We start from the raw sequence: 26,453 nt of genomic DNA, 5'->3' as shown, positions 1-26,453 counted from the left end.
TGCTGGTCCCAAACTTTCTGTTTCATCTTGGCAGTTTACAGCTCACCAGCCATCAGCAAAACCTGGATTAGACACTTGTTGGGAGAAGACAGATTGGTTCAATGATTTATTGAGAACATGCTCTTGTTAGCTACTGAGGATGCATCAGTGCATAAAACAGGCAAAAATTCCCATCCTTGTGGAACCCATATTCTAGTGCCTGGAGACAGAACGAAAAAAAGAGAGAGAGAGAGAAAATGTTCAATATCTAAAAACACTTGATATCTAAAGTGCTATGCAGAAAAATAGTACAGGGAAGGGAATAGAGAGTTCCAGGGGCAGGGTCACCTTTTCTCAGGGTAGTCAGTGAAGATCTTATTTGTGAAGGAGACATTTGTGCACAGTAGTAAGGAGGGAGTGAGCTTTGCACACATGAAGCAGAACAGCAAGTGCAAAGGTCCTGAGGCAGGATGTTCTAAGAGCCAGGAGGAGGCCAGTATGACTAGAGAGGTATGAGTGTGGATAGAGTGGGCAAGACAAAGAAATGTGAGATGTCCGCTGGAGGCAAGATTCATGGCAGGAAGGGATGAGCCATTCAGGGAAGAAAGCCCATGCTGAGGGGTCTGGGTACAGAAAAGGCTGGGGAAAGGGAACTCCAGAGAAGGCAGTGAGGGCATTCTAGGCTGAGAGACCCGCCTGTGCAAAGGCAAAGAAGCAATTGGTGGAGCAAGACGAGGGCTGGAGGGAGATGTGAGGCTGGAGGAGTCAGCCGTAGCCAGATTGAGAAGCAGCAAAGGCCGGGAGGTTCCAGGGAACACTGAGACGGCTGGGAAGGTCAGGAGGTTGTGGTCAGAGAGTAGAAGGTGGGGTTCGAGGTTTGAAAGGTAAAGCGGCTCTGGGTGATGGCAAAGAGTCAGGAGTGGCTGTGGTTGGGGAAGGGGCAGAGTGTCCATGCCTCCAGGACAACAGCAGGGCTCGGGGATGTGAGGAAGACCAGCCAGGGCCTTGTCAGCATCAGTCTCAGGATGGATGGGACCCGACAGGGAGGAGTATCAGTTGCCTGGGATGTGGGGGAACGGGCTGCCACCACTGGGGGGCGCTGCAAAGGAAACTGGTCCGGGATAGGCAGGTGCCAGCCACTCTTCCTTTTCCTTCTCCAGTGCCCTTCTGCATGGTTCCTTGGCCAGTGCTGATACTTCCCTGGGAGTTGGTCCCTGGTGGCCCTGCGCATGGGCACAGCTGGGGAGGCAGGGTATAGGAAGGGGAAGCCCCTTTGGTTTCTGTAACACCCCCAGGGCTCAGCAGGGAAACCCCATGGGTCCTAAAAGGAAAGTGGCAGCAGTGGGCTTGGGGGAAGACCAAGAAACCCCATCTTCTCCTTGAAGATGGGAAATCCAGGGTGGGCCTGAGGGCAGGGCAGCGCTGGAAGGGAGATCTGTAACCAGCCCTGACAACCATCTACAGAGCAGAAACACCAGAGCAATGTGGGGACCTGGCCGAGCCCTGATCCTGACCTCACAGAACCCCAACCTGGGCATGGGCTGAGCCCTGACTCTGCTCATCCACTGAGCTCTTAACTTGGCCCGGTTCCACACAGGGCCCCCCCATCATTGATAGCTCTGACCCCAAACACAGGCAGAGCCAGGGTGTTGACCCCAGATGAAGTTTCGAGTCTGGCTCTAGACCAAGCCCTGAGTGCAAATCCTAGATCTGATCCTGGCTGAGGTCTGAGCTTGGCCCTGAATGAACCTGTTCTCATCCCACCCTGACCCTGACTACAGACTGAAAGCTTGACTCTGCCCAGACTGAGACCCTACCGCCTCACACAAAGCCCCATCCCGGCCACCCACTGAACCCTGACCTCTCTGGCACTCCCTCCCTCAGCCATCTGGTAAACCAGCAGAGCATAAGGATGACTCAAAACCCCAAGTCCCCTCTAATGGGCAATCCCCTTACCTGGCCATCCATCTTTGGAAGGACAATGGACTGTGATGGCACTGGGATGATGGTGACAAAGAAGAGAAACAGGAGAGGGGCTGGAGTCTCTGGGACCTACTAGCAAGCAGAGTGGGGCGGCTCACCCAAGAGTGGGGAAGTAAGGGGATGGCTGGACTGTAGAGTGCAGCAGGGAGTCAGGAGCTGAGATTGACCGAAACCCCAGCTTCCCGCCACCCTCACTGCACCTCCCACCCTCTCTGGGAAGGGAAATTACATTTCCTCATTTTAGCAAGGGGTGGTGATGAGGGAAGACTCGGTGAACACAAAGCCGAAAGTAGAAGCGGGATGGAAAGTGAAACTGGGCGCAGCCCCCAGTATAAGACTCCCCCTGCCTGGGAGATGGCTGTCCAAGGAGGCTGGGCCCCACCATGGGCCAGACGGCAGGCGACCTTGGCTGGCGTGAGTTTGAGGCCAGGGTTGGGGGCAGAGGGGTGGGGGTTTGGCTGAGACTGGGCAGAGGAGGGGTGAACATGACCACTGTGGATGGGGGCCAAAGGCTGAGGGGCTACAATGTGGCCAAGACTAAGGAAAGAGGCTGAGCAAGTCACACACACACACACACACACACACACACACACACGGATATAGGACACAGCTGGCTGAAGGATGGGAATGAGATAGGAATAACTTGGGGAGAAGGGCTGAGGCAGAGGCTGGGGCTGGGCAGAGGGTGGGGCAGGTTGGCTAGCATGAATGAGGGGACAGGAGTAGAAGGGAGGATATTTGGTGAGAGCTGGGCTGAGGATGGGAAGACCTGACTGGCATGAACGGGGAAAACTGGGCAGGCAGTTTGACCAGGATCAGGGCCAGGCAGATAAACTAAGCATTTATTTGGGATGAATGAGCCCCTGCTCAGTCAGCTTGGCTGAGAACTGGGGCTGGCTAGAGGAAGGACAGAAGGAGCAGGGGACTGGGGGCCAAGGAGTCAGCAGCCTTACTGGGTCAAGGGTGTGGAGTTTGAAGCTTGGAAGGTAGCTTAAGCTCCAGTGGGTGATTGAAGGACTCAGAGGTGGAACCAGAGCTACAGGCAGAGGAGCCAATGGCAGGGTCAGGGTACAGACCAAGGGCTGGAAGATGGGGACAGAACCCTCAAAGACCAGGTCCAAACCCCCAGGATTGGCTGCAGAGGGGAAGGAGAAGCCAAGGGAAGGGTCTGGGGGCTCCAGAGTCCAAGCAAAAACGGGGGGTCAGCAGGAAATGGCACAGCTCAGTTCTGGGTGGGCAATATATGGAACTAGAAAGGACCTCACTCTGTCTTAAGTCTCCAGGGTGTCAGAGTGGCCCCCAAGCCACGGAGCCTGAATGCTGGAGATTAGAGACAAGACCCACCATCTCTGGAAGTCCAGGGGGGTAGTGGAAGCACCCAGAAGTTCCCCTTAGTCTTTACTGAGACGACATTTCAAGGAGCAGAGCTCAGGGTTTGGAGATAGAGAACAGATAGGAAAGAGGCAGGGAGAGAAGAGGGAGTCAAGAATAGACTTCGACTTAGTAAGCAGTTTTGCTTTGGGTTTCGAGTAGAGTTGTGCAACTGCCTAGGGATTGCTAGATTTCCTCTCCCTGAAGAAGAAACTGCCCTCTTCCCAGAGCTCCAGCCCCACTGCCCCTCTTCCTTCTTTCCAGGAAATGCAGGGCGGGAGGCACTTGCAGAGATCAGCCCATCTGATCCTCCATTTTACAGATGGGAGCCCAAGGCATAGAGATCAGAGGTGGCTTGCCCAAGGGAAGAACCCAATTGAGAAACAGGGCTGCTGCCTCCCATTCCAGGCCCTCCTCCCTCTCCTGGGACCCCTGATTCTCCCACACTGCAGAGTGATCTACCTGCCTTGAGGGAGGCTGGACCCATCTGTCCTTCTGACTCTCTGGGATAGAGCCTTCAGTATCACCAGCCTTCCCCTGGGGTTCTGGTTCAGGCCATCCAAGCCACCTGGCTAAGCCTGGGGAATCATTTGCAGAATAGACTGTGCCCACTGTGGTGGAGGTGGTGGCCTTCCTCTGAGGTCCCTGGAGGGAGCACTCAGGCTCTGCATTTGGGCCAATCTGGGTGCCAGTCCTGGTCCACTCACCCTGTGGCAGGTCACCCTCCCTGAGCCTCACTTTCCCCATCCGCAAAATAGGGAGAATAATAGCACCCAGCCTGCCTCACACCCTTGTGCAGTTTGTGCACTGAGGAAGACACTTGGCCAAGGGAGTTAGTGGCGATCCAGATGCAGCCCGAGATTTGCTTCAAAAGTGGGCACTCTGCGCCAGGCTGTGTGTTCCTGGGGAAGGGGCATTTTCCTTTCATTGTACAGAGAGGCATGCGTGCGTGCATGCATGCCAAGTCACTTCAGTTGTGTCTGACTCTGTGCGACGCTATGGGCTTCAGCCCATCAGGCTCCTCTGTCCGTGGGATTCTGCAGGCAGAAATACTGGAGTGGGTTGCCATGCCCTCCTCCAGGGGATCTTCCCAACCCAGGGAATGAATGCGAGTCTCTCATGTCTCCTGCACTGGCAGGCGGTTCTTACCACTTGCGCCACATGGGAAGCCCATAAGAGATGCCATATGGTGTCTCAATAGCTCATTAGTGGTTTTGAGGGGTCAGTGGGATGACACATAGTGCGTGCCTGTAGCACAGGCTCAGAAAAGGCATGGTCCCTTCCTTCCTTCGCCCAAGTTCTCCCCCAGCTTGCCCCAGGTTCTCCCCCAGCATGCCCCTCATCTTGTCCACTCCCCTCCCCCATCTCTCCAGGGCTCAGCCTTTTGCTGCTCTTCTTGCTTCTGGCTCGAGCTGGTGTCTGGGGATTCCCGAGGCCCCCAGGGAGGCCCCCCCTGAGCCTGCAGGAGCTGCAGAGGGAGTTCAAGGTCAGCCTGCATCTCGCCAAGAAGTTGCTCTCTGCGGTTCGGGTCCAGGCTCATCACTTTGTGAGTTTCCCTAATGCAGCTGGCTCTGGGGATGGGAAGATCCCTAACCCCCTTGAGCCCCCACTTAGAGATCTTGTCCCATAGGCTAAATCTCACCTGCCAGGAGTGAACCTCGACCTCTTGCCCTTGGGAGAGCAGCTCCCCAACGTTTCCACGACCTTCCAGGCCTGGCGTGGCCTCTCTGTGAGTGGCGGACTGGCGGGGTGGGGCAGGCAAACTGGCAGTAAGGCTGGTCTGGGTCCATGGAGATAAAGCCCACTGAATTGAAGCTGGGTTTGGGGATAAATTGAAGCAGAGCGCCTGGATGAGGCTGGATAAGTCATTGAGTATAAAGATGACGCTGGAATAAAGAAGGCATTAGGAAGAAGGTAAGAATGAAGCTGAGCAAGGACAGAGGCCGGGACGGGAATAGAATGGGATTGGAGATAGAGATTAGTAGGGAGGAGGCATGCAGTTGGTATGAGGAGTGAGAATGGTGAGAGGTTAGGAAAGGGAAGAGGTCGGAGATGAGTGAAAATGAAGTGGGGGACAGAGAAGGAGTGAGGATTGCTGGTGATGCTGGGACTGGAATGGGGGTGGGTAGAGCTGGAGATGGGATGGAGACACGGTGACAGTGAGGCTGGACACATGGAATAAGATAAGAATGGGATGAGATGGAATAAGAATGGGAATAAGGATGGGAAAGAAGATGGAGACAGAATAAAAACAATGAGGAGATGGAGCTGGGATGGGATGGTAGAGAGGGAATGGAATGGGGCTGCGGGTAGAGACTGACAGGAGGCTGGAGATGCGGTTACGGGTTAGAGATGAGTCTGGGCATAAGACTGAAAATGAGGTTGGCAAAGGAGATAGGATAGAGATCAGAGACTGTGGAGATAGGAATGGTGATGAGTACAAGAAAGAAGTACGGATGGAGTTGGGGTTAAGGATGAGAATAGACATGGAGGGACTTCCCTGGTGGTCCAGTGGTTATGACTCCATGCTTGCACTGCAGGGGGTGTAGGTTCACTCCCTGATTGGGGAACTAAGATCCTGCATGCATGGTGTGGCCAAAAAAAAAGCTCTACCTAGAATAGATTTGGTGATGGAATGGATGGAGACTGGAGTTGTGTTGGGGATGGGACCCAGAGAGAGATCAGACGGGTTGCAAGTGGATCCTTGGCCTACAGGCCTTTCCTGATGCCTTCCCTCCCCTGCCACAGGACCCAGAACGACTCTGCTTCCTCTCCCTGACACTTCGTCCCTTCCATACCCTGTTGGGAGGGCTGGGGAGACAGGAGTTCTGGACCAGTTCGGAGAGGATGCAACTGCAGGCCACGAGGTTGGATCTCCGAGATTTGCAGCAGCATCTCCACTTCCAGGTAGGGTGTCCATCCACCCTCCTCCACCCCCAGAGACCAACACACACAACTAAGGCTCACTGGCTCTTTTTTTTTTTTTTTGGTACTTTTTTCTTGTATTTTTCATTGGCTCCCTTTTAAAACACTCCCAGACACACCCTGCCCAGACATAGGGTGTCTGGAAGGAGATGCTGTGTGTGTGTGTGTGTGTGTGTGTGTGTGTAGGTAAACGAGGTCCTGGTGTGTGTGTGTGTGTGTGTGTGTGTGTGTGTGTGTGTGTGTAGGTAAACGAGGTCCTGGCTCTGCTCCCTGAATCTTTGCCTTCTGTTGGGGTCTTGGTCTTAAATGAGAGAAGCTAGGACAGCACCTAGCATCAGCAGGTCCTGCAGCCAATTAGGTTCCCTTCTCTCTCTTCCTCTGACATCACCAGATTTTCTTGAACATTTCAAAGGGAAATAGGAATTTTATCCTTAATAAAATAATAGAAAAGGAAGACAGCATAAAAACTAACCAGATCACCTTTATGCCCATTTCTGATCCTAAGATGACTCTTGAGAGAGGAGCTTCCAGTTCCCTGGTGGCCTAATGAGACTCCTACTAAACCTCTCAGGACTCCAGACTTTCATTCCTGGGGACCAAGTTCAATCCCTGGTCCGGGAACATCCTTAAACCCTGAACCACAACCAAAAGGAAAAAAAGAGAGAGAGAAAGAGAGGAACTTCCAGAACCCCCAATCCCCAGGGTAATCCTGGGTGAGTGACAGCCTGCTCTGTGAGCACCATCTTGCCTTGTGACTTCCAATTTTTTTTTTTTTTTGAACCAAAAAAAGAATCAGGCAGTTCACATGAAACCATGACATCATGGAAGATGTGAAGTAGGGGTTGTCCAGGGAAATCTTAACCTTGTGGTCTCTGATGTCACTCTATACCATGGGGCACAGAAAGAGATAAGGTTTCACTTGGGGTCCCAGGCTGGCCATTCTCTGACCCCCTGGGCCTCTCCTTGCAGGTGCTGGCTGCAGGATTCAACCTTCCTGAAGAGCATGAGAATGAGGTGGAAAAAGGACTGCTCCCAGGGGCTCTGGGCACCCCCTTGCAGATATCTGCCCAGGTATCCTGGTCCCGGTTTCTCTACACTTACCGGTTGCTACACTCCTTGGAACTTGTCTTGTCTCGGACCGTGCGGGACTTGCTGCTGCTCTCCCGGGCCGGGAACTCAGTCCAGGCCTTGGGGTTCCCTACGCCCAGCTCCAGCCCTGAAGGAGTGACCTCTTAGCTGAACCCATTAGGACTTGAGGACTGGAGTCTGGGCCATCAGACAGCCTCCAGCTCATTTGCCTTAGACAAGGCACGAACGACCCCATCCCAAACCCTACCCAATAACTTAAGGCCCCTCCAGTCCTTGTCAGATATTTATTTCTTAGATATTTATTTATTGTTTAGAAAAATGAAGGTTTATTTATTGTTTTGGGGGCCTGCTAGTCATCCTCAGACTAGGCCACCATGCTGTCTAATAAAGCACTCCCACCCTCTCTCTGCCTTGGTTTCTTTCCAGAGAAGGGGTGCCTGACACCGAGGGGCCCTGGCGCAGAGGCTGCAGCTTTTAGCCACCCTGGACTCCTCTCTGCTCCTCCATTTTGAGGGTTTCTGGCCCACCTTCTCCCACTCTGGTTTGTTCAGCTGGTGGTTGCCATAGTAACCAGCAGAGTTCCTGGACTCAGCTTCCATTCTGGAAGTTCCAGGCAGCGGGCATGCTTTCCTTTGATTGCAAATGGAGCTCCACAGTCCCTCCTGACCCTTTCCTCCAAGCTGGCTTCAACCTCAGAGGTTTGTGTTCCTCTTCCACAGTGCCGAGGGCCTGGTCAGGGACAAGGTTGGGGAGAGCAAAGAGTGGGTGCTGTCCAAGAGGGAAGGCTGTGGGGAGAACTGTCTCAGTCTTCACTCGGTCATCCGAGCAGCTGAGATAGATTTAGGAGGCAGGCAAGGCAGGCCCTCAGAGAGAGGCAACCCCAGCAGGGCAGGGGTCCATCAGCCACACTGGAGAGGCAGACTCCTTAAGTTCACAGTTCTCACTGGCAACCGGTTCTGTCTGCTCCACGGTGACACACGCAGGCCCGGGGGTTTGAAAAGGACGTGCCCAATGCGACAGGGGGAGTCAGGCTGAGCAGGGTTCAACCCAGCCGTCCCAGCAAGCCTTGCTTGGCGCCTGGCTCCCGGGGCCTTAAATCCCAGTCACTGGGGCTTTGGCTGGCCCAGCCGGGCTCGCAGTTCTTGCATCATGCCTGGGTGTGCCAGGCCAAACCTGCAGATGGAAGACAGGCCATGGGGAGCTGGCCTTCAGGTGCTGTCAGCCTCTTCCCCAGGCCGGCCGGGTCACCCCACCCTGTGCTCACCCCTGTCCCAAGGGACTTCTCCTGGCCGGCAGTGGAGTCCCTTCAGGCCTGGGGGGCGTTGGCTCCGGTGGCTGCTCTGGCTGGATTCTCTGCTCTGGGGCTGATGGCTCCTCCTCAGGTGGAGGGCTGGGAGACCCCTCGGGTGGCTCAGGGACCGGGGTCCGTCGGAAGGAGGGCCGGGAGCGGCGCTGTGAGGAGCTGCGGGACAGGAATACTCGGCTCCTCGAGACAGAGACGTCCAGGCGGGACCCAGGGAGCAGGGCCTATAGGGAAGAGGGGACAGGGTACCACGGGGCCGGCTACAGCTTTGAGATTTTGCTCTGTCCCGCCCTGGACCCTACCCAGAGCGCTCACCTCACCCCACTTGCTGTGAGCATCCTGTCCAGGGCTCCCGTCAGCCTCCCCTTGTGGTCCAGGCCCAGCCTCCACAGGGTCCTCATTGGTCGACTGGTCCTCCTGGCCTTGGACACCCTCCAGGCCTTGGACACCCTCCAGGCCTTCTGGATCAGTCTCCGCGGCCTCTGCTTTTTGGCCTCCAGTCACCCCAGCATCCTCCATGTCAAGGGGCCTTTGTGTTTTTCCCTCCTCAGGGTGCTGGTTCCCACGCTGTGCCTCACCCCTCTGCCCCTGCTCCCTCGATCGCCATGCCCCAGCCTCTCCTTCCCACAGTGCCTGCCCTCCCAGGAGGTCCTCTGCCCTCAGCACCTGCGAGCCCAAGGGAAAATCATCCACCCCACAGATTCCTTCTGCCCCTGCTGATTCCCCTAGAACCACTGGCTCTCCCTCTGGCTCACTCTCCAGGGCAGCCTCAGGAGCCTCTGCTTGGCTACCTCGGCCAGGCACCTCCTCCTCGGCTGAGCCCTCCAGGCCAAACTCCTGCCCCCCTCTCTTCTCTCCCTCTGCAGCCTCCACCAGCTCCTCACCTCTGTGAGCTTCCTCTCTCCCTTCCGAATCCCAGCCTCTCCCAAAGGCATCCCCAGCCTCTCTTTCGGGCCCTTCCCCAGGCCCAAGGGCCCCTCCTTCCAAAGCTACCTTATCCTCCACCATCTGGACAGCCAAAGAATCTGCCTCCAGGCCCTCGCTGCTCTGGGGGCTCATAGCCTCTGCCTCCAGCCTCCAGCCTCTCCTGGAGGCTCTGTCCTCCCCGCAGGGCCCAGCGGCCTCTACCTCCTCCTCCTGGGTTTCTCTGGTGTCCAACTCTCCCAGGAACTGGCTGGTCCCTGCTTCTGCCCCAAGCCTTCTGCCCTGCTCCTGGTCCTCTGCTCCCGGGGCCTCCCCCTCCTCTGCTCCATGCCAGGCTTCCTTTGCTTTCATCCACTCCCCACCTGCCTCTGGGATCGCTGGCCGTGCCAACTCTCGGCCTCCTGCAGCCTCCACCACCGATGCCTGGCCTCTTGTAGCCTCCTCCTCCCCCTCTTCAGCATCTCCTTTTTCCTCCTGGGCATCATCTCTCTCCACATCCTTTCTTCTGTTTTCCCAGGCTTCGGCCACAGAGCTGTTAGGCTTCACATGCCCCACGTGCCTGGGACATTCCTGCTGGCTCCTCCTTGTCTCCTCTCTGCCTGGGGCTAGAATGCTCCAGAGCTCTTCTTTACCCACTGGCCCTTCCTCGAGTTGCTCTGTTGTGGTCTGGAGGCCTCCCATCAGCTCAGGTTCTTGGCCTTCAGTGACTTTGTGCTCAAGGCCACCCCACTCCCCCTCCAATGCTTCATCCCCGGTCTGAGTCTCTTCCTCCCCGCTCCCCCCATTGAACTGCTGGGGCCTGGCCTCTGGGGTTGCCTCTAAGTCAACATCCCCTTTAGCCTCATTGGCTACTTTGTTCTGGGGCAGCTCAGCCTCTGCGGCCAAGCAACTCTCCTTCCTCTGCTCCTCAGCCTCATCTGTTTGTACTACCTCCTGGAGACTGGCTTGACCAGCCTTGACCTCTGAGTCTTGCCTCCCCACGGCCTCTTCCTCAGCCTGATCTGCTTGGCCCTCAAAGCCCTCCCTTACCTCCCCCACTGACCTCAGATCTTCCTCAGCCTCCCTCCCTGCCGCCTGGCCTTTGGCTTCTTCTTCCACTCTCCCGGTTCCTAGGACCTGGGTCTGTTCAGGGAACAGGCTTGCTTCGGTCTCTCTATTCTCATCCACCTCCTCCTCCTGGTCTCTCTTAGAGGTCTCCTCTAGGGCCCAGACTCTCCCAGTACCCTCTGGGATCCTTTCTCCTGGAACTGCCCCATATTCTGTCTCCTCGACTCCTGGGAGGTCAGCCTCCTTGCCCAAGGCTTCCCCATCCTCAGATTCTGCCCCTGGCTCCTGGGTCCCCTGTGCCCTTGTGCTTCGGCCACACCTGACCATTGTCACCTCTTCTTCCCTCCCAGCCCCTTTGGCCCCAGGGCCCTGGATCTCCGCTGCGGCTGCCTCACTTACGACCTGCTCTGACTCCTTGCCACCCCCTGCCACCTTGTGCCCATCAGCACCGGCCTTCCCCTCAGGCTCCTTGTGCCAGGCCCACTCTGACTCCACCCCTCCCACCACCACTGGCTCTGCGGCCCTGACCTCTTCCTCCTCCCATTCCCGTGTTCTCGGTGTCTCCTCTCTCTTCACTTCCTGCTCATCATGCTCCTGGCTCTCCAGAGCTTGGCTCCTCCTATCTTGACCAACCTCAGACCCTGCCTCAGACTTCTTTCTGGTCTCCAAGGGGATACCTGAATCCTGGCATCTGATGGCTTTGGCTGCCTCCCAGTCCTCAGTGTCCTGCCTCTCAGCTTGAGACCCATGGGAGCTGCCTTCTCCCCCACCCCAGGTCTGTTCTGTAGCTGAGCTTTCCTCCCAGCATCTTCCAGTCTCTCCAGGCTGTCTCAGCCCTCCATTCTCCTTGCTTTGACTGCCTCCAAGATCCTCCAGGGCCTCCTGGGCTTCCTCTTCCACCTTCCCCAGGGGCCTTCCTGCAGCCACCTCCCTCGGTTCCTCAGCTGCACATGCCTCCTTCCTCTCTACAGTGGGGACTTCATCTCCTATAAGGTAGGAAACAAAAGTGCTGAGAGACTCCTAGGGAAAAAGAGAGAGGGAGACAAAAGGCATTAAGGGGAGGCCCAGCCCTTTCCCTGGGGGCCCTGGACCAGAGGAACTCAGGATAAGAAAGAGGAGTTCTAGGATCTGGGGGAAGGAGGAGGACAGGACCTGCAGAAGGAGTAGGAAAGGGCCCAAATGAGAGGTCTGTGGATGTGTTTGTGGGGGTTGGGGGATTGAAATCCAGAGAAGATTGGGCAAACAGGCTGCGTGATCCTGGGGAAGGAATCTGGGTTTGAGGAGAGACTCAAAGGGAGAAAGGAAGGTGAGGCCCTAGAGAGCAGGGTGAAAGTCTCCAGCATCTCTATGCCCCTCTCACCAGTGCCCCCCTCAAGGCCTGATGCAGCCCAGGGAGATGTAGCCGGAGGAAATCCATCCTGTCTGTCTCTGTGTGTCCAGAAAACTGATAATGACTGTCCCCACCCACTGAACCAGTCTTCCCGACTACCCAAGACACTTCCTCTTCCCCTGTCTCTTCCTGACGTATCCCCACCCCAAGCCCTGCCCACAGCTGCTTCCAGCACAGGTTGGAAAATAGGTATCTATCACATAAGGGACTTGGATGTGCATTTGGAACTAGAGGGTAAGGGAGGAAGACCAAAAGGGAAAAGTGGGAGCTGGAGATCTCAGAATTGGGGTCTGCTGAGGCAGTTTGGGGCAACTGCAGCTCAAGTGACTCAGGTCTTGTATTTACACCTCGGCCATTTCCGTCTCCCCTCAAAGCCACAGCCTCTCTGTGAGAGGAAGCTGGGGTTTGTGGTTCCTGTTTTGCCTGGGGACAAAGAGTAGGAGTGAGCAGGGGGCTGGTAAGAGCTCTGGTTTCTCATTTCAGGGTCATTAATGCTTCCCCAAGAGGAAGAAAGAGCTGGATTGGTGGCTCCAATGCCCATTTGCTCATCTGTAGTCATTCTTGCAAAACGAAACTTGGCTACACTTTGTACTGTGGTTATTCACGTCTACCTCCCACCTTCCTTTGAGTTCCTTGAAGGAGGAGGCCATGTATGACATGTTGCTGAATTTCTAGAGCCCAGTATGGGTAGTAGGATCCTGTTTTTCATTGGTTGAGTGATCTGGGAAGCATACCATAGGGGGTACCTTTCAAACAGCAAGTCTGAAGGCCTGGTGGGGAGGAAGAGCTGGGAGAGGTGGGCACTGACTGTTGGAAGCCCACAAGAGAGATTAGCAGGGGAAGGACGTGATGAAGAAAACACAGGATGCTGCTTTACCACCTAGAGGAAGGTAAGAGAATAATTGCTCCTTATTTGGGACTACGTGAAATGACTTTAATCTACACCTCTTCCTCTACTCCCTCCCGGAGCCTCACTTTCCAAATTTTCAATGAGAGGAACTAGATGAGATCGCAGACTCAGAATCTCCAGCCTTAGAATCATTTGGTCTAATCACCCTTAATGCAGGCAGGAATCTGCAGCCAGCTGAGCCACCAACCCTGTCCCTGGTGCTCTATTTCTTAATGCCGAGTTTCTAAAGTCACCTTTAGGTCTGATGTTGTACAATCATCAGTAACTTTCCTTTTTTGTTTTCTCATCTGCAAAACTAGGGTTGAACTACCTTGGTTCTAACATAAATTAAGAAAAGAGTTCTCTTAACTCTTGGATACTGCCAAGAGATAATTCATGACATCTTATTAGGTGGGTGCTATCTTTACTTACAGTTTCTAAAGCAATCTAAAGGCAACAGATAGGAATAAGAATGTGATGCGGCTGCCTTTGTTGTCAGCCAGAAAGTCTTGGGTAGCTGTGTGGCCATATTTGTCTCTGGCAGTTGCAGGCCGTGAGAGAAGCTGAAGCCGTTGGTAGCCATGACTAGTGCTGGCACGACGTTCAAGGCCTTGGGCGCTGCTACCTAACATCATGGCTCTTGTTGCTTATCCTATCCACACCAGTTTTAAACCGGTGGTTCCCGGGTTCTCCCAGCCTCTATCTCTCCTACGCCTCGGAGTTGGGAAGGTCTAAAACGAAGGCAGAGAGAAGACCCGGAAGTGGTGAGGACCTTGAAGCACGTGATGAGGGAGCCACCGGTGCGGTCACGTGACTGTCTGTTTAAGGGTGCGGGTGCGAAATGTTCAGCTGCTCTTAAAGGTACAGGCTGCAGGGCCCCCTGCTTTAGAGAGGACGGGGGCAGAGTCCGACAACCGGGGGTGGTAGGGCGTGCGAGGGCGGGAGATGGAGCCTCGGGTTAGGGTCGCGGCTCGCCGGGCGTGAATGCAGCGGAGGACTCGGAGCTGGGACGGCAATGGGGCGTTGATCCCTCTTACCTGTCTCAGACCCTCATCCGTCCCATTGGAGCCAACTTTACCAGAACTTGATGCCATGGGAGGCTGTGCGGGCTCGCCGCGGCGCCTTTCGGATTCCGAGGGTGAGTATAGCCGCCGACCCTCACGGGATTGACTTCCTCTGTCCTCGCGACGTACCTGACAGGCTCGGGCGCTGGTCGGCCCCGGGAGAATATCCGTGGGACCATCGTGCACCTGAGACTGGGGTGGGGGTCATGCCCTTTTTTTCTCCCCCTTTCAGGGGAGGAGACAGACCCGGCACCTCGGCCTCCGCTGCAAGACAGTCAGGGCGCCCATTGGAAGAACGCGGTGGGCTTCTGGTGAGTGGCCTGAATAAGTAAAAAGCGGGTGGGAAGAGTTGAGTTTCAGAAAAGGAGCTGAATTCACAAAATATTTTTATTGTTTGTTGTTTTGGTCGCTAAGTCGAGATTCTTTTGCAACCCAGTGAATTGTAACCTGCCAGGCAGGCTCCTTTGCCAGCAGGATTTTCCAGCAAGAATGCTGGAGTGATTTGCCATTTGCTTTTCCAGGGGATCTTTCCCACCGAGGGATGGAAGCGACATTTCCTGCCTTGGCAGGCAGATTCTTTACCACTGAGCCACCAGGGAAGTTTTTTTTTTTTTTGCCCTGAGGTCCACTGTAAATTTTCCACATTTCACTCATTCACTTTCACCTTTTGGTCCGTTCCGCATATCACCTGGAGGGTTATTTTCTTCTTGTTTTTACTGCAATGAACTCAGCCTTTAAATTTGTAAATACTTGTATTTTTAAAAAGAAAACTGTAAGTCACTATTCTGAATGGAAAGCCAGTATTTTCTTAATGCATTTTTGAGTAAATACATCACTAACTTTAAAAAGTCATCTGTCTACCTCCTGAAATCATTCAAACACTGAGGCTTGGGAAATAATTTTAGCACTAATTTAAACATCAAGGGAGCTTCCCTGGTGGCTCAGCAGTACAGAATCCACCTGGCAAGCAGGAGAATCAGGTTCAATCCCTGGGTTGGGAAGATCCCCTGGAGAAGGAAATGGCAACCCACCCCAGTATCCTTACCTGGAAAATCCCATGGACAGAGAAGCCAAGCGGGCTACAGTCCATGGTGTCGCAAAGAGTCGGACATGACTTGGTGGTGTTTACAACAACAGCAACAAGCATCAAGGACTTGGGTAGCAGATTGGGTTGGAAGTGAGGCTTCTCTCTCTGAGCCTCAGTTTCTCAGCAGTAAAATGGGAGAAGCAGCAGTACCACTTCGTAGGCTTGTGAAAAGGACACATGAAATTCTATTGCTGTGCCCTGTTCCCTACCCATCACTGACAGCAGCTGTGGGAGATGAGAGTAAGTGAACAAGATCCTTCATAGATCATAAAAGGTGTTATCTTGTTTTGATCTCTACATCACTCTGTAAGATAGTTAGCAGGGAAATTTGTATCCCCATTTTACACGTGACTCAACTCAGGCCGCTCAAGTGGAAGTGGCAGACATGGGACCTGAACATAGTCCTTTGGGTTTCAAGGCCCCAGGATCTCTCTACTGTACCACAGTTGGAGACAGTGGATCCGTGGATGAGAAATGCCCCAGGGACTGAGTCATGGTGGGAGCTTGGAGGAGAGAATCATCAAGGATGACTTCCTTCTCTTCCTGGGAGAGGTCTTGGAGATTAGATGTGAACCTAAATTTGTCATCTCGAGGCCTGTATTTTGAACCCTCCCACCCCATGGGGATGTGGTCTGAAGACAGAGGAAAAAGAAGGCATGGGAAAGTGGGAGGTGTGGTGCTGGGACGGTGGATAGATTGTAGTGCTAAATATAAGTTATGATCTATTCCCTTTTGTCACTTGCATCTCAATAAAACTGGGGGTGGGGGGAATCTGTCCTGCTCACTCCAGGCTCTTGGGCCTCTGCAACAACTTCTCTTACGTGGTGATGCTCAGCGCTGCCCACGACATCCTTAGTCACCAGAGAACAGCTGGGAATCAGAGCCATGTAAGTGACCCTCTCTACCACCACCACCAGTCGCTGTGGGAAGAGGAGGGACTCACCTTGGGCCGAGACCCACTTGAAACACTCGTGGAATGGGGTGACTAAGGGGTGGGGCAAGATGGCTAAAGTTTCCAGACCTCAGAGCAGTAAGGGCCTTTAAGAATCAATTGGTATGGGCTTCCCTGGTGGCTCTGTGGTAAAGAATCTGCCTGCCAGTGCAGGAGACAAGGGTTCAATCCCTGATCTGAGAAGATCCCACATGCCGCAGAGCAAATAAGCCCATGGGCGACAGCTATTGAGCCTGTGCTCTGGAGCCCAGGAACCGCAACTATGGAGCCTGTGGGCTGCCACTCCTGAATCCTGAGTGCCCTAGAGCCCCTGCTCTGCAACAGAGGGGCTACCACAGTGAGAAGCCTGTCCACTGCAACTAGAGAGTAGCCCCCACTTGCCACAACTAGAGAAAAGACTGCAACAATGAAGACCCAGCACAGCCAAAAATGGATAAAATTTAAAGCTTTTTTTAGAAAAGAATCAATTGGTTCTTGCAAACCAATTGCAAACTCAAATGTTGGCTGGATGGAACTATGGTCTAAAGCATGGTTTTTTAACCCCAGCATTATTGTTGACATTTGGGGCTGGATAATTTTTTGTTGGGTGATTTTCCTATGCATCATACAATGTTTAACAGCATCTCCGGCCTCTACCCACTGGACACTAATAGAATGTCCCTCACCCTCCAGTTGGTGACAACCAAGAATGTCTCCAGACATGGCCAAATGTTCCCTGGAGGGTATAATCACCTTTGGTTGAGAACTTCTTGTCTATCATGAGCTGGAGGAGGCAGGCCTAGGAGGAGCAGCTACCACCTTGCAGGTCCAACAGGGAATTTGGTCCAAGAGCAAATTTTTCTGGAAACCTAGGTTTTTAAAATGAAAGTTCCCAAGTGTGTTACCCAAATAAAGTCTGTTTACAGGGCCCTCTTTGGCATGTCGACCGTTAATTTGAGACTCCCGTGGAAACCCCCTCCCCATTGTGCCCATAGAGAAAGTGAGGTCTCAAGAGGCCAGGGCTGACCCAAGGACATCCTTCCAAGTCAGAGCAGAGCTGGGAATGGAACCAGGCCTTGTTTGTCTGCCCTCCTGCCTCCCTGGGTGAAAAACTTTCTTCTCTCTCATCAGGTGGACCCAGACCCAACGCCCACCTCCCACAATAGCTCATCTCGATTTGACTGCAACCCTGTCTCCACAGCAGTGAGTACCCATCTGCTCCTTCCCTTCCCCTTCTTCTGGGTCCATAGATCCCACCCACTTAGAACCCAGCACCCATGATTCTAATCATTAAGGCTGTCATCTACTGAGCACTTCCTGTGTGCAGCAGGAGTTAGCTTATTGAATCCATATAACAGTCCTGTGAATTAGGCTCTATAATTATCTCCATTTTCTAAATAAACTGAAACTCAGAGAATGTGAATACTGAACACATAGCTCAGGAGTGGCAGAGCTGGGACTGGGATCCAGACCTGTGTGATATCAGAACCTGTGTTTGTAGCCCATCTAATCGGGTTTCTGTCTTTCCCTGGCCACTGGGTTGGGAGGCTTGTCCCTGGGAAGGTCTGGGGTCTCATTTGATTCTCTGATCCCAGGCGGTGCTTCTGGCTGACATCCTTCCCACCCTCATCATCAAATTGCTGGCTCCTCTTGGCCTTCATCTGCTGCCCTACAGGTCTGGGTGTGGGTGGTGGGAGGAAAGGCAGATGGGGTCTGTGAGTGGGGAGGCGGGGAGGGCTGGGGAGCTGACCATCCCCATCTCCCACCTCCCTTCAGCCCCCGGGTGCTCACCAGTGGGATCTGTGCTGCAGGAAGCTTCCTCCTAGTTGCCTTTTCTCATTCGGTGATGATCAGCCTGTGTGGTGAGTGGGAGGTTTTATGTCAAGTGGGGGGTTCAAAGGATCCACAACAGACAGGGTAGTTTCCCCAACTTCCCAGAGGAGAGAAATCATTTTTTGTAACCCTCAGACACCTGCTAAGACTGTCATGGTAGGAGATGGGAGATGAGGTCAATAGGGAAGGATAGGTAGGGGAGATGGGAGAAAATGGACTGAATAGGTGGAAATCAAGATGAGCAGTCACCAAGAGTTTGTGATGGAGGTGGAGGAGGCATCAAGGACAGGGAATTCTTGGGAATTTCCTGGTGGTCCAGTGGTTAGGACTCAGCGCTTTCATTGCTGTGGCCCAGGTTGGAAAACTGGTTGGGGAACTAAGATCCTGCAAGCTGCGCACCCAGCCAAAACAAACAAAAAGAATGAGTTCTTGCTCGTGGTTTGATAGCTGGGTGGGTGGAGGGTGCCATTCCCTATGAGGGGACGTACAAGCAAGGGGCTTGGTTCCACTTCACATCTGGAGCCCAGCCTGTCTAAGGGAGCTGTTTTTATTTATTTGATTGTTGGCTGCGTTGGGTCTTCCTTGCAGCAAGAGGGCTTTCTCTAGTTTGCGGCATGTGAGGTCTTCTCTAGCTGTGGCTCAATGTTCTCTTGTTGCGGAGCATGAAGTTAGTTGCACAGCATCATGTGGGATGTTAGGTCCCCGACCAGGGATTGAACTCACATCCCCTACACTGGAAGGCAGATTCTTAACCACTGGATCACCAGGGAAGTCCCAGGAGATGTCTTTTCAGCCCCTCCGTGTGGATGCAGAGGAGGCTGCGGCCACACCTGCTTAGGGGATCGGGGCTGTTGGGGAAAGGCTGGCTGTAGCCACTGCCATGCTTGCCCCCCCCCCCCAGGTGTGGTCTTGGCTAGCATCTCTTCAGGTCTGGGGGAAGTCACCTTCCTCTCGCTCACTGCCTTCTACCCCAGGTAAGCAGGCAGAGAGGGGAGTGGGGGGCGGGGGTCCCACTGCTGGCTTTGGTCCTGCCTAGTGCTACTGTGTTCTCCTTCTCAGGGCCGTGATCTCCTGCTGGTCCTCAGGTACTGGGGGAGCAGGGCTGCTAGGGGCGCTGTCTTACCTGGGCCTCACCCAGGCTGGCCTCTCTCCCCAGCACACCCTGCTGTCCATGCTGGGCATCCCCACCCTGCTGCTGGCCAGGTAAGCAGCCGGGATTCAAGGAGCGAGAACTTGACTGTGATGCTGATCTTCAGATCCCTACAGCCAAGTGAGAGGATGTGGCATCTCTGACAGGCCTGGGTTTGGATTCTGGAGCCTGCTCCTTGTTAGCTGTGTTACATGGGACAAGTTGCTTTACGTCTCTGACCCTCAGTTTTCCCATAGGTGGATTCTGTTCATTTTGTGTGTGTTTCCATGTGTGTTAGGAAAACATTTTCATTGGTCAATCAAACCTGTGATTTCACAGAAGATTGCTTAGGACCAGGCCATGTAGAAAAAGGGAATCAATTGAAAGGGAAATAGTAAAAAATATGATATACAGGAGGGATATGGACATGGCGAATATCATGAAGGCAAAACATAAGTGACCGAACTTTGGGAAGTTCTGAAGTGCTCATCCAGAGTACAGGATGAGCACATCATAAATGGAAGCTGGAGCGATTATTGGGACTTCCCTGGTGGCTCAGTGCTAAAGAATCCACCTGCCAATGCAGGAAACTCAGGTTCGATCCCTGGGTGGGGAAGATCCCCTGGAGAAGGAAATGGCAACCCACTCCAGTATCCTTGCCTGAGAAATCCCATGGACAGAGGAGCCTGGCAGGCTGCAGTCCATGGTGTCACAGAGTCTGAGACGACTTAGTGACTAAACAAGAGTGATTATTAGGAAAATAACAAGAAGGCAGAACTGACAGGCTTGTTGTGAGCAGAGAGTCAAAACGAGGGCCTGTGGATTAGAAACAACAAGGATATACATTTCAGCTCCAGAGGAAGAAGCATTTTTGCACAGTTGGAGGCTCTCTGGCCGGGTTTGAGGTGTCTTGGAGGAGAGGAGGAATGATGGGGGCTATCCTGGGAGGGGGCAGCCTTTACAGCCCAACAGAGGCTCTTCAATCTTCCTTCATTCTGTCCATTTCTAGCTATTTCTTGTTGCTCACATCTCCTGGGCCGCAGGATCCCAGAGGGGAAGAGGATTCAGACACAGCAGCTCGGCAGCCCCTGATCAACAATGAGGCCTCAGAGTCGAAGCCAGGTAGGAAACTCAGGAGCTCCTCAGAGCGGTGGTCACTTTCTCTCTCTGGGTTTCAGTCTTTCTGTGGGGAATTTGGAGGGGACGTGGATGGGCATGTCAGTTTTGGTGCGAGCCAATCACATTCATCGGAGAAGGAAATGGCAGCCCACTCCAGTACTCTTGCCTGGAAACTCCCGTGGATGGAGGAGCCTGGTAGGCTGCAGTCCATGGGGTCGAGAAGAGTCGGACATGACCGAGCGACTTCACTTTCACTTTTCACTTTCATGCATTGGAGAAGGAAATGGCAACCCACTCCAGTGTTCTTGCCTGGAGAATCCCAGGGACGGGGGAGCCTGGTGGGCTGCCGTCTATGGGGTCGCACAGAGTCGGACACGACTGAAGCGACTTAGCAGCAGCAGCAGCAATCGCATTCATCTCTTCAAGAAACACTCATCTTTGGGACTTCCTTGGCAGTCCAGTGGTTCAGACTCTGCGCTTCCAATGCAAGGGGCATGGATTCAGTCCCTAGTCAGGGAACTAAGTTTCCATATGCTGTGCAGTATGGCAAAAAAAAAAAACTATCAAATACTACGTGTTGTATCATTTGTAAACAAACAACCAGGTCAGAAACTCATTTTCACATGTTGTTGATAAGTATTAGAAGAGCATGACAGAGTGATGTGCTCGGAAATGACATGGTGGAAAGGAGAGGGGTTCTACTTAGAGAAGGTGCCCATCGAAGGCTTTTTGAGAACATCTCATTGGGCTGAAATATGAAAGACAAGGAGTCAGTTCTGTGTACATTGGCGTGAATAGGTTCCAGGCTGAGGGACCAGCAAGTGTTAAGGCCCTGTGGTGGAAATGAGCTTGGGTGTTCAAAGTAACAGAAAGAGGGGCCCAGTGTGGCTGGGGCAGGGCCCTGTATACCACCATCAAGCTGTAAGCTATACAGGGACCTCCCTGATGGTCCAGTGGTTAAGACTCTGCTTTCCAGTGCAAGGGGCACAGGTTCAGTCCCTGGTCAGGGAATTAAGATCCCACATGCTGAATCATGTGGCAAAAAAAAAAAAAAAAAGGCTATACAGGAGTCATGAAAAAGTCTTTTATCTGGTTACTTTTTTTTTTTAATCATGGTAATACCCATACCATGAAGTTGGCCCATTTAACCATATTGAATTGTACAGTCCAGTGGCCTGTGTGCATTCACATTGTAGTATTGGCTGGTTGATTCCTGCACACCAGCACCCCTTTTTCTGAGTCAAGGTGCTGACCTCACCTGCCCTTCTCTCCCTGCTGCCCTGCAGGCTCTGGCTCACCCCTCTCCCTTCAGGAAAGGTGGACCGTGTTTAAGGTACAGACGATAGCTGTGGCATGTCCCCCGCGGCCAGCGTTCATCACCCGCCTCCCGCTCACGTCTCCTGACTTTCCAGGGCCTGTTGCACTACATCGTCCCCTTGGTGCTGGTTTACTTTGCTGAGTATTTCATCAACCAGGGACTTGTGAGTGAGGGCTGCCAGGAGGGGTGTGGGAACGATGATGGAGGTGGGGACCCACATGGCCTTGTCCATCTCCTCTGTCTGCTCTTTGCTGCAGTTTGAACTCCTCTTCTTCCGGAACACGTTCCTGACTCATGCTGAGCAGTACCGCTGGTGAGAAGAGTTGGGGTGTGTGGCAGGACCGGCAGGGGGCTGGGGGCGCCCCTTGATGATGACTGGGGTTGGGAGGGGCTGCCCTGCCGAGGAGGCACCAGAGGGGCTTCCTCCTTCTCTGCGCCTCATCAAAGGTACCAGATGCTGTACCAGGCCGGTGTCTTTGCCTCCCGCTCCTCCCTCCGCTGCTGTCCCATCCGCCACACATGGGTCCTGGCCTTGCTGCAGGTACTGAGCCCCTGGCCCTCACTTTCTTCCTCCCTTGGCTCCCAGCTTCCCCAGGGTCCATCATTTCCTTCCCTCAGCAGGGGTTATTGATCACATCGCATCATGTTTTAATCATGGGGAATGGAAGCCAGCAGGGGTCGGCGTAAGATGCATGGCCTCAGGTGCTCAGCAAGCCCCGGTGCATATCCCAGCTTCTATACTCAGTAGCTGTGTGATTTAGGGCAGGTCTCTGAACTAATCTTGAACCTCAGTTTCCTCATCTGTAAACTGGGCATGGTTGTAAGAAATGGAAATGTGAAGCATGAAAGAAGGAGAGTGTGTATCATGTCTTAATCAGTTAGGTGACTATTTACCCAAGCCTCATGCAAAGAGACAGACTTTCAAAGAATGTTTCTAACAATCAGAAAATGTCCTGTTCTTTTATCCTGGGTGGTTAACTACATAGAAACAGTGACTTTGTGAGTAAAGCAGGTTATTTATCTCAAGACTGGTGAGCAAATTCATGGCAAAGGTCAAGTAAGTGATTAAGCTTTAAATGAGCAAAAACACCTTTCTGTACAACAATTTTAATGAAAGGAGTTTTACATAACCAGCAATCATGTTTGGTTGTCATGCAATTAAAGCCACTGAAGGTAACTAATAAACCTTCAACTTTTTTTTATAGAAGAAAACATGATTTTAACCAGTCATATCTTTTTATTTGTTTCTAAATGTCAGAGTTCTTGGTCAAACAAAAATAAGTCCTTATTGTGTGCTCAGCCACTCAGTCATGTCCAACTGTTTGCAATCCCGTGGTCTGTAGCCTGCCAGTTTGCTCTGTCCAGGGGATTTTTTTTCCAGGCAAGAGTACTGGAGCGAGTTGCCATTTCCTTCTCCAGGGGATCTTCCAAAACCCAGTGATTAAATCCACATCTCCTGCTTGGCAGACGGATTCTTTACCACTGAGCCATCAGGGAAGCCCGAAACAAGTGGTTGGCAACCTCCAAATTATTTTAATATCCCTTTGGATCATGCTCTTGGGAACAGAAAGAAAGAAAGAAAGTGAAGTTGCTCAGTCGTGTCTGACTCTTTGAGACCCCATGGACTGTAGCCTGCCAGACTCTTCCGTCCATGGAATTTTCCAGGCAAGGATACTGGAGTGGGTTGCCATTTCCTTCTCCAGGAGATCTTCCCTACCTAGGGATTGAACCTGGGTCTCCGCAGGCAGACTCTTTACTGTCTGAGCCACCAGGGAAACCCAGAAGGGCATATAAAAAGGTGACCTTTAAAATAAATCTCACAAAGGTCCATCTAGTCAAAGTTATGGTTTTTCCAGTAGTCATTTATGGATGTGAGAGTTGGACTATAAAGAAAAGTGAAAGTGAAGTCGCTCAGTCGTGTCCGACTCTTTGCGACCCCATGGACTGTAGCCTATCAGGCTCCTCCATCCATGGGATTTTCCAGGCAAGAGTGCTGGAGTGGATTGCCATTTCCTTCTCCAGGGGATCTTCCCAGGAATCGAACCCAGGTCTCCCACATTGCAGGCAGACGCTTTACCGTCTGAGCTACCAGGGAAGCCCACTATAAAGAAAGCTGAGCACTAAAGAGTTGATGCTTTTGAACTGTGGTGTTGGAGAAGACTCTTGAGAGTCCCTTGAACTGCAAGGAGATCCAATGAGTCCATCCTAGAGGAAATCAGTCCTGAATATTCGTTGGAAGGATTGATGCTGAAGCTGAAACTCCAAAGCTTTGGTCACCTGATGCGAATAACTGATTCACTGGAAAAGACCCTGATGCTGGGAAAGATTGAAGGCTGGAGGAGAAGGAGAAGACAGGATGAGATGGTTGGATGGCATCACTGATGCGATGGACATGAGATCGAGTAGGCTTTGGGAGTTGGTGATGGATACGGAAGCCTGGTGTGCTGCAGTCCATGGGGTTTCAAAGAGTTGGACACTACTGAGCTGCTGAACTTAGAGGAAAGTCCTTTGCCCTTTTTAATAATTTTAACTCATTTCTATGATAACAAGGTACAGCATTAGAATAGATTATACTTTAATGTTAAGTCAACTGCATGCAAATATCCTCTCAGTTTCTTCCTTATTTATTTAAACTACTGCCAGCCCAGGGCTTTGTACTTGCCAAGTTCCAAATTGTATCAGTTCTTAACTCAGGAATCTTCATTAGATGCCACTGAAATGGGTCACTTATGATTTTCGCTATAATTTAAGCAAGGCCACTTCATAGAATTAGCGGCGTATAATTGTTTGATTCCATTACAGAAAGCATCTGCCCCTAATGAGCCAGGTGAATGTGTCTATAGTCTTTCTGGGATGACCTTGGTATTACTAGGGTATGCTCTTTTAGATGCAGATCCCTGAGCCCACCTCTGGCTTCCTGAATTAGAACCTCTGAGGGCAAGGCCTGTGTAGGTAACAAGACCCACAGGTGATCTGTATGTATTGGCTTGGCCAAAAAGTTTGTTTGGGTTTTCCCATGCCATCATGGGGAAAACCTCGAATGAACTTTTTGGCCAACCCAATACATTAAGCATGTGAACCACTGGGGTGGCCTACAGACTGGGGAGGCAAACTTATGTCCCACTGGGTCAGTAGGATGCCTTGAAGGACTAGGACACTAGGAAGGGACCTACACCCTTGAGTGGGGTCAGCAAGCCAAACATCCAAGCCCCGGTTTCTCAATCTCAGCTTTATTGGCATTTTGGGCCTGGATGATTCTTTGTTGTTAGGCTGCTCTGGGAGCCACAGGATGTTGAGCAGCATCCCTGGCCTCTGCCTACTCCATGCCCGTAGCACCCTTCCTCCCCAGGTGTAACAACCAGGGACATCTCTGGATGTTGCCGCATGTCCCATAGGCAGCAGAGTCATGCCTAGTTGAGAGCCTCTGGTCTCACTTAGCATCTGGTTGGTAAAATCAAGGGGAGGGGAGACCTCTCCACTCAGGGAGCCTTTGGGAGAAGGAATGAAATCATGAGAGTGAGAGTGGCCTTGATCCAAGCTGAGCCGTGAACAGTGGTGACTAGGAGAGTCCAAGTAGGGGACTGCAGGCTAGCATCCCAGATGGTGGGAGAGACACGGGCACGGGGAGGAGGGGAGGAGACCCCTAGGGTCCAGGCTGCTGGGAAGCGGTAGGGAGGCCTCCCCCAGATCCCAGGGTCCGGTAGGCCAGCTGGGTGTTGGAATTTGGTCCCCGCCTGTCAGCCCTCACTTTCATCACAGGACAGCACCTCCCTTCTTGCCCTCCTCTGGTCCTCGGTTCACCCCTCCCCTCTCCCTACACCCACAGTGCCTCAACCTGGCGTTCCTGCTGGTGGACGTGTGGCTGAGCTTCCTGCCGAGCATCTACCTCATCTTCCTGATCATTGTGTTTGAGGGGCTCCTAGGGGGTGCGGCCTACGTGAACACCTTTCACAACATTGCCCTAGAGGTCAGCACCAGCTGGGCGAGGGCTGTGGGTGGGTGGCCTCTCTGGGAAAAGTCCCAAGCAGGGGTGTTGAGGACTGAAGCCTCACCTTTGCTCCCCACCCTCCCCAGACCAGCGATGAGCACCGGGAATTTGCCATGGCAACTGCCTGTATCTCCGACACCTTGGGGATCTCACTTTCAGGGCTCCTGGCCCTGCCTCTGCATGACTTCCTCTGCCAACTCACCTGACATTCTGACTCCTCGGGACATAGGACACGCTGACCTGGGACTCTACTGATAGGTGGGCAGGTTGAACTGACCCCATCCCTACCCAGATCCCATCTATGAGATCTATCCCCAGCCTTCCCTATATGGCTGGAGTGTAGAAAAGTGCTGAGGCCCCATTCCCCTTGGATGGAGGGGCAGCAGTTTTTCTACCACTACCAAGCTGGTTTCGGGAAATTTCTTGCCATTAGGCTGTCGGAATAAATGCCTATTTTATCAATTGACTCTTGTGCCATTTTTCTCTCTGAACACATTTGCTGGGACTTCCCTGGTAGTCCAGTGGTTAAGACTTCATCTTCCAATGCAAGGGTTAGGGGTTCGATCCCTGGTCAGGGAGGTAAGATCCCATAAGCCTCTTGGGCAAAAAACTAAAACATAAAACAGAAGCAGTATTGTAACAAATTCAATAAAGGCTTTAAAAAACAAAAACATTTTCTTCTGTTTATAAAAATGGTAAGTTCACTATGGAATATATAAGGAGAGTGTAAAGGAAGTACTTCAGCAAATTGTCTAGTCTTTGAGGCTTTGTTTGTTAATTCCTTTATTCATTTACTCATTCATTCACTGTGTGGGACAATCTATATACCTTTTTTTTCTGCCAACATGTAAGTTTCCAAACCTGCAGAGGCTGAAAGAACTTGGACAATGAGTACTATTGTGTGCACCACCTGGCTTCTACAATGGATGTTTTGCTGTTTGCTTTGTCATGTAGCCAACCTTCCACGCACATCTAACCTTTCCTTAGTTCAACTTATTTTTGTGATGTATTTCAAAGAGGGTGACTACAAACCACCTCCCTCTGAATGCTTCAACAGGCACAGTTTTACCTAGAATCCAGTCTT

General features: G+C 52.5%; 3 protein-coding genes and 1 long non-coding RNA gene across 15 annotated transcripts; 2 read left to right on the top strand and 2 right to left on the bottom strand.

Annotated features, from left to right (window-relative positions):
* Positions 1-93: 93 nt before the first annotated feature.
* On the bottom strand, positions 94-2,241 carry LOC138429380 (uncharacterized). Its single transcript, XR_011252785.1, has 2 exons — positions 1,936-2,241; positions 94-1,218 (listed from the first exon to the last, which is right to left on the bottom strand). It is a non-coding gene; the product is annotated as an uncharacterized lncRNA (long non-coding RNA).
* On the top strand, positions 2,108-7,750 carry IL27 (interleukin 27). The gene is made up of 5 exons (XM_069570845.1): positions 2,108-2,376; positions 4,707-4,879; positions 4,964-5,062; positions 6,082-6,240; positions 7,228-7,750. The coding sequence occupies exons 1-5, from the start codon at positions 2,346-2,348 to the stop codon at positions 7,492-7,494; spliced, it is 729 nt and encodes a 242-aa protein (XP_069426946.1). The 5' UTR covers positions 2,108-2,345; the 3' UTR covers positions 7,495-7,750.
* On the bottom strand, positions 7,631-12,085 carry APOBR (apolipoprotein B receptor). Its single transcript, XM_069570831.1, has 4 exons — positions 11,982-12,085; positions 8,966-11,641; positions 8,612-8,874; positions 7,631-8,520 (listed from the first exon to the last, which is right to left on the bottom strand). Exons 1-4 carry the CDS (start codon positions 12,036-12,038, stop codon positions 8,451-8,453), a joined length of 3,066 nt encoding a protein of 1,021 aa, XP_069426932.1. The 5' UTR covers positions 12,039-12,085; the 3' UTR covers positions 7,631-8,450.
* Positions 11,156-25,835, top strand: CLN3 (CLN3 lysosomal/endosomal transmembrane protein, battenin). Of its 12 annotated transcripts, none has more exons than XM_069570833.1 (18): positions 11,161-11,614; positions 12,495-12,901; positions 13,566-13,761; positions 13,947-14,038; positions 14,197-14,275; positions 15,842-15,938; positions 17,114-17,185; positions 17,578-17,657; positions 17,759-17,844; positions 18,717-18,789; positions 18,875-19,018; positions 19,954-20,066; positions 21,350-21,396; positions 21,476-21,544; positions 21,639-21,694; positions 21,829-21,922; positions 25,208-25,348; positions 25,456-25,835. In XM_069570833.1, the coding sequence occupies exons 4-18, from the start codon at positions 13,993-13,995 to the stop codon at positions 25,573-25,575; spliced, it is 1,317 nt and encodes a 438-aa protein (XP_069426934.1). In that variant the 5' UTR covers positions 11,161-11,614; positions 12,495-12,901; positions 13,566-13,761; positions 13,947-13,992; the 3' UTR covers positions 25,576-25,835. The 12 variants fall into 12 exon arrangements, with proteins under 12 accessions (XP_069426935.1, XP_069426934.1, XP_069426943.1 ...); XM_069570842.1 differs by having other exon boundaries at positions 11,282-11,614; positions 15,470-15,938; XM_069570839.1 differs by lacking the exon at positions 11,161-11,614 and adding an exon at positions 12,128-12,200 and having other exon boundaries at positions 13,566-13,664.
* The last annotated feature ends 618 nt before the right edge of the window (positions 25,836-26,453 follow it).

This window comes from Ovis canadensis, chromosome 24, assembly GCF_042477335.2.
Source record: "Ovis canadensis isolate MfBH-ARS-UI-01 breed Bighorn chromosome 24, ARS-UI_OviCan_v2, whole genome shotgun sequence".
NCBI classification, from domain to species: domain Eukaryota; kingdom Metazoa; phylum Chordata; class Mammalia; order Artiodactyla; family Bovidae; genus Ovis; species Ovis canadensis.
The sequence above is the reverse complement of the archived record's forward strand: the minus strand, read 5'-3'. Positions and strand labels throughout refer to the sequence as shown.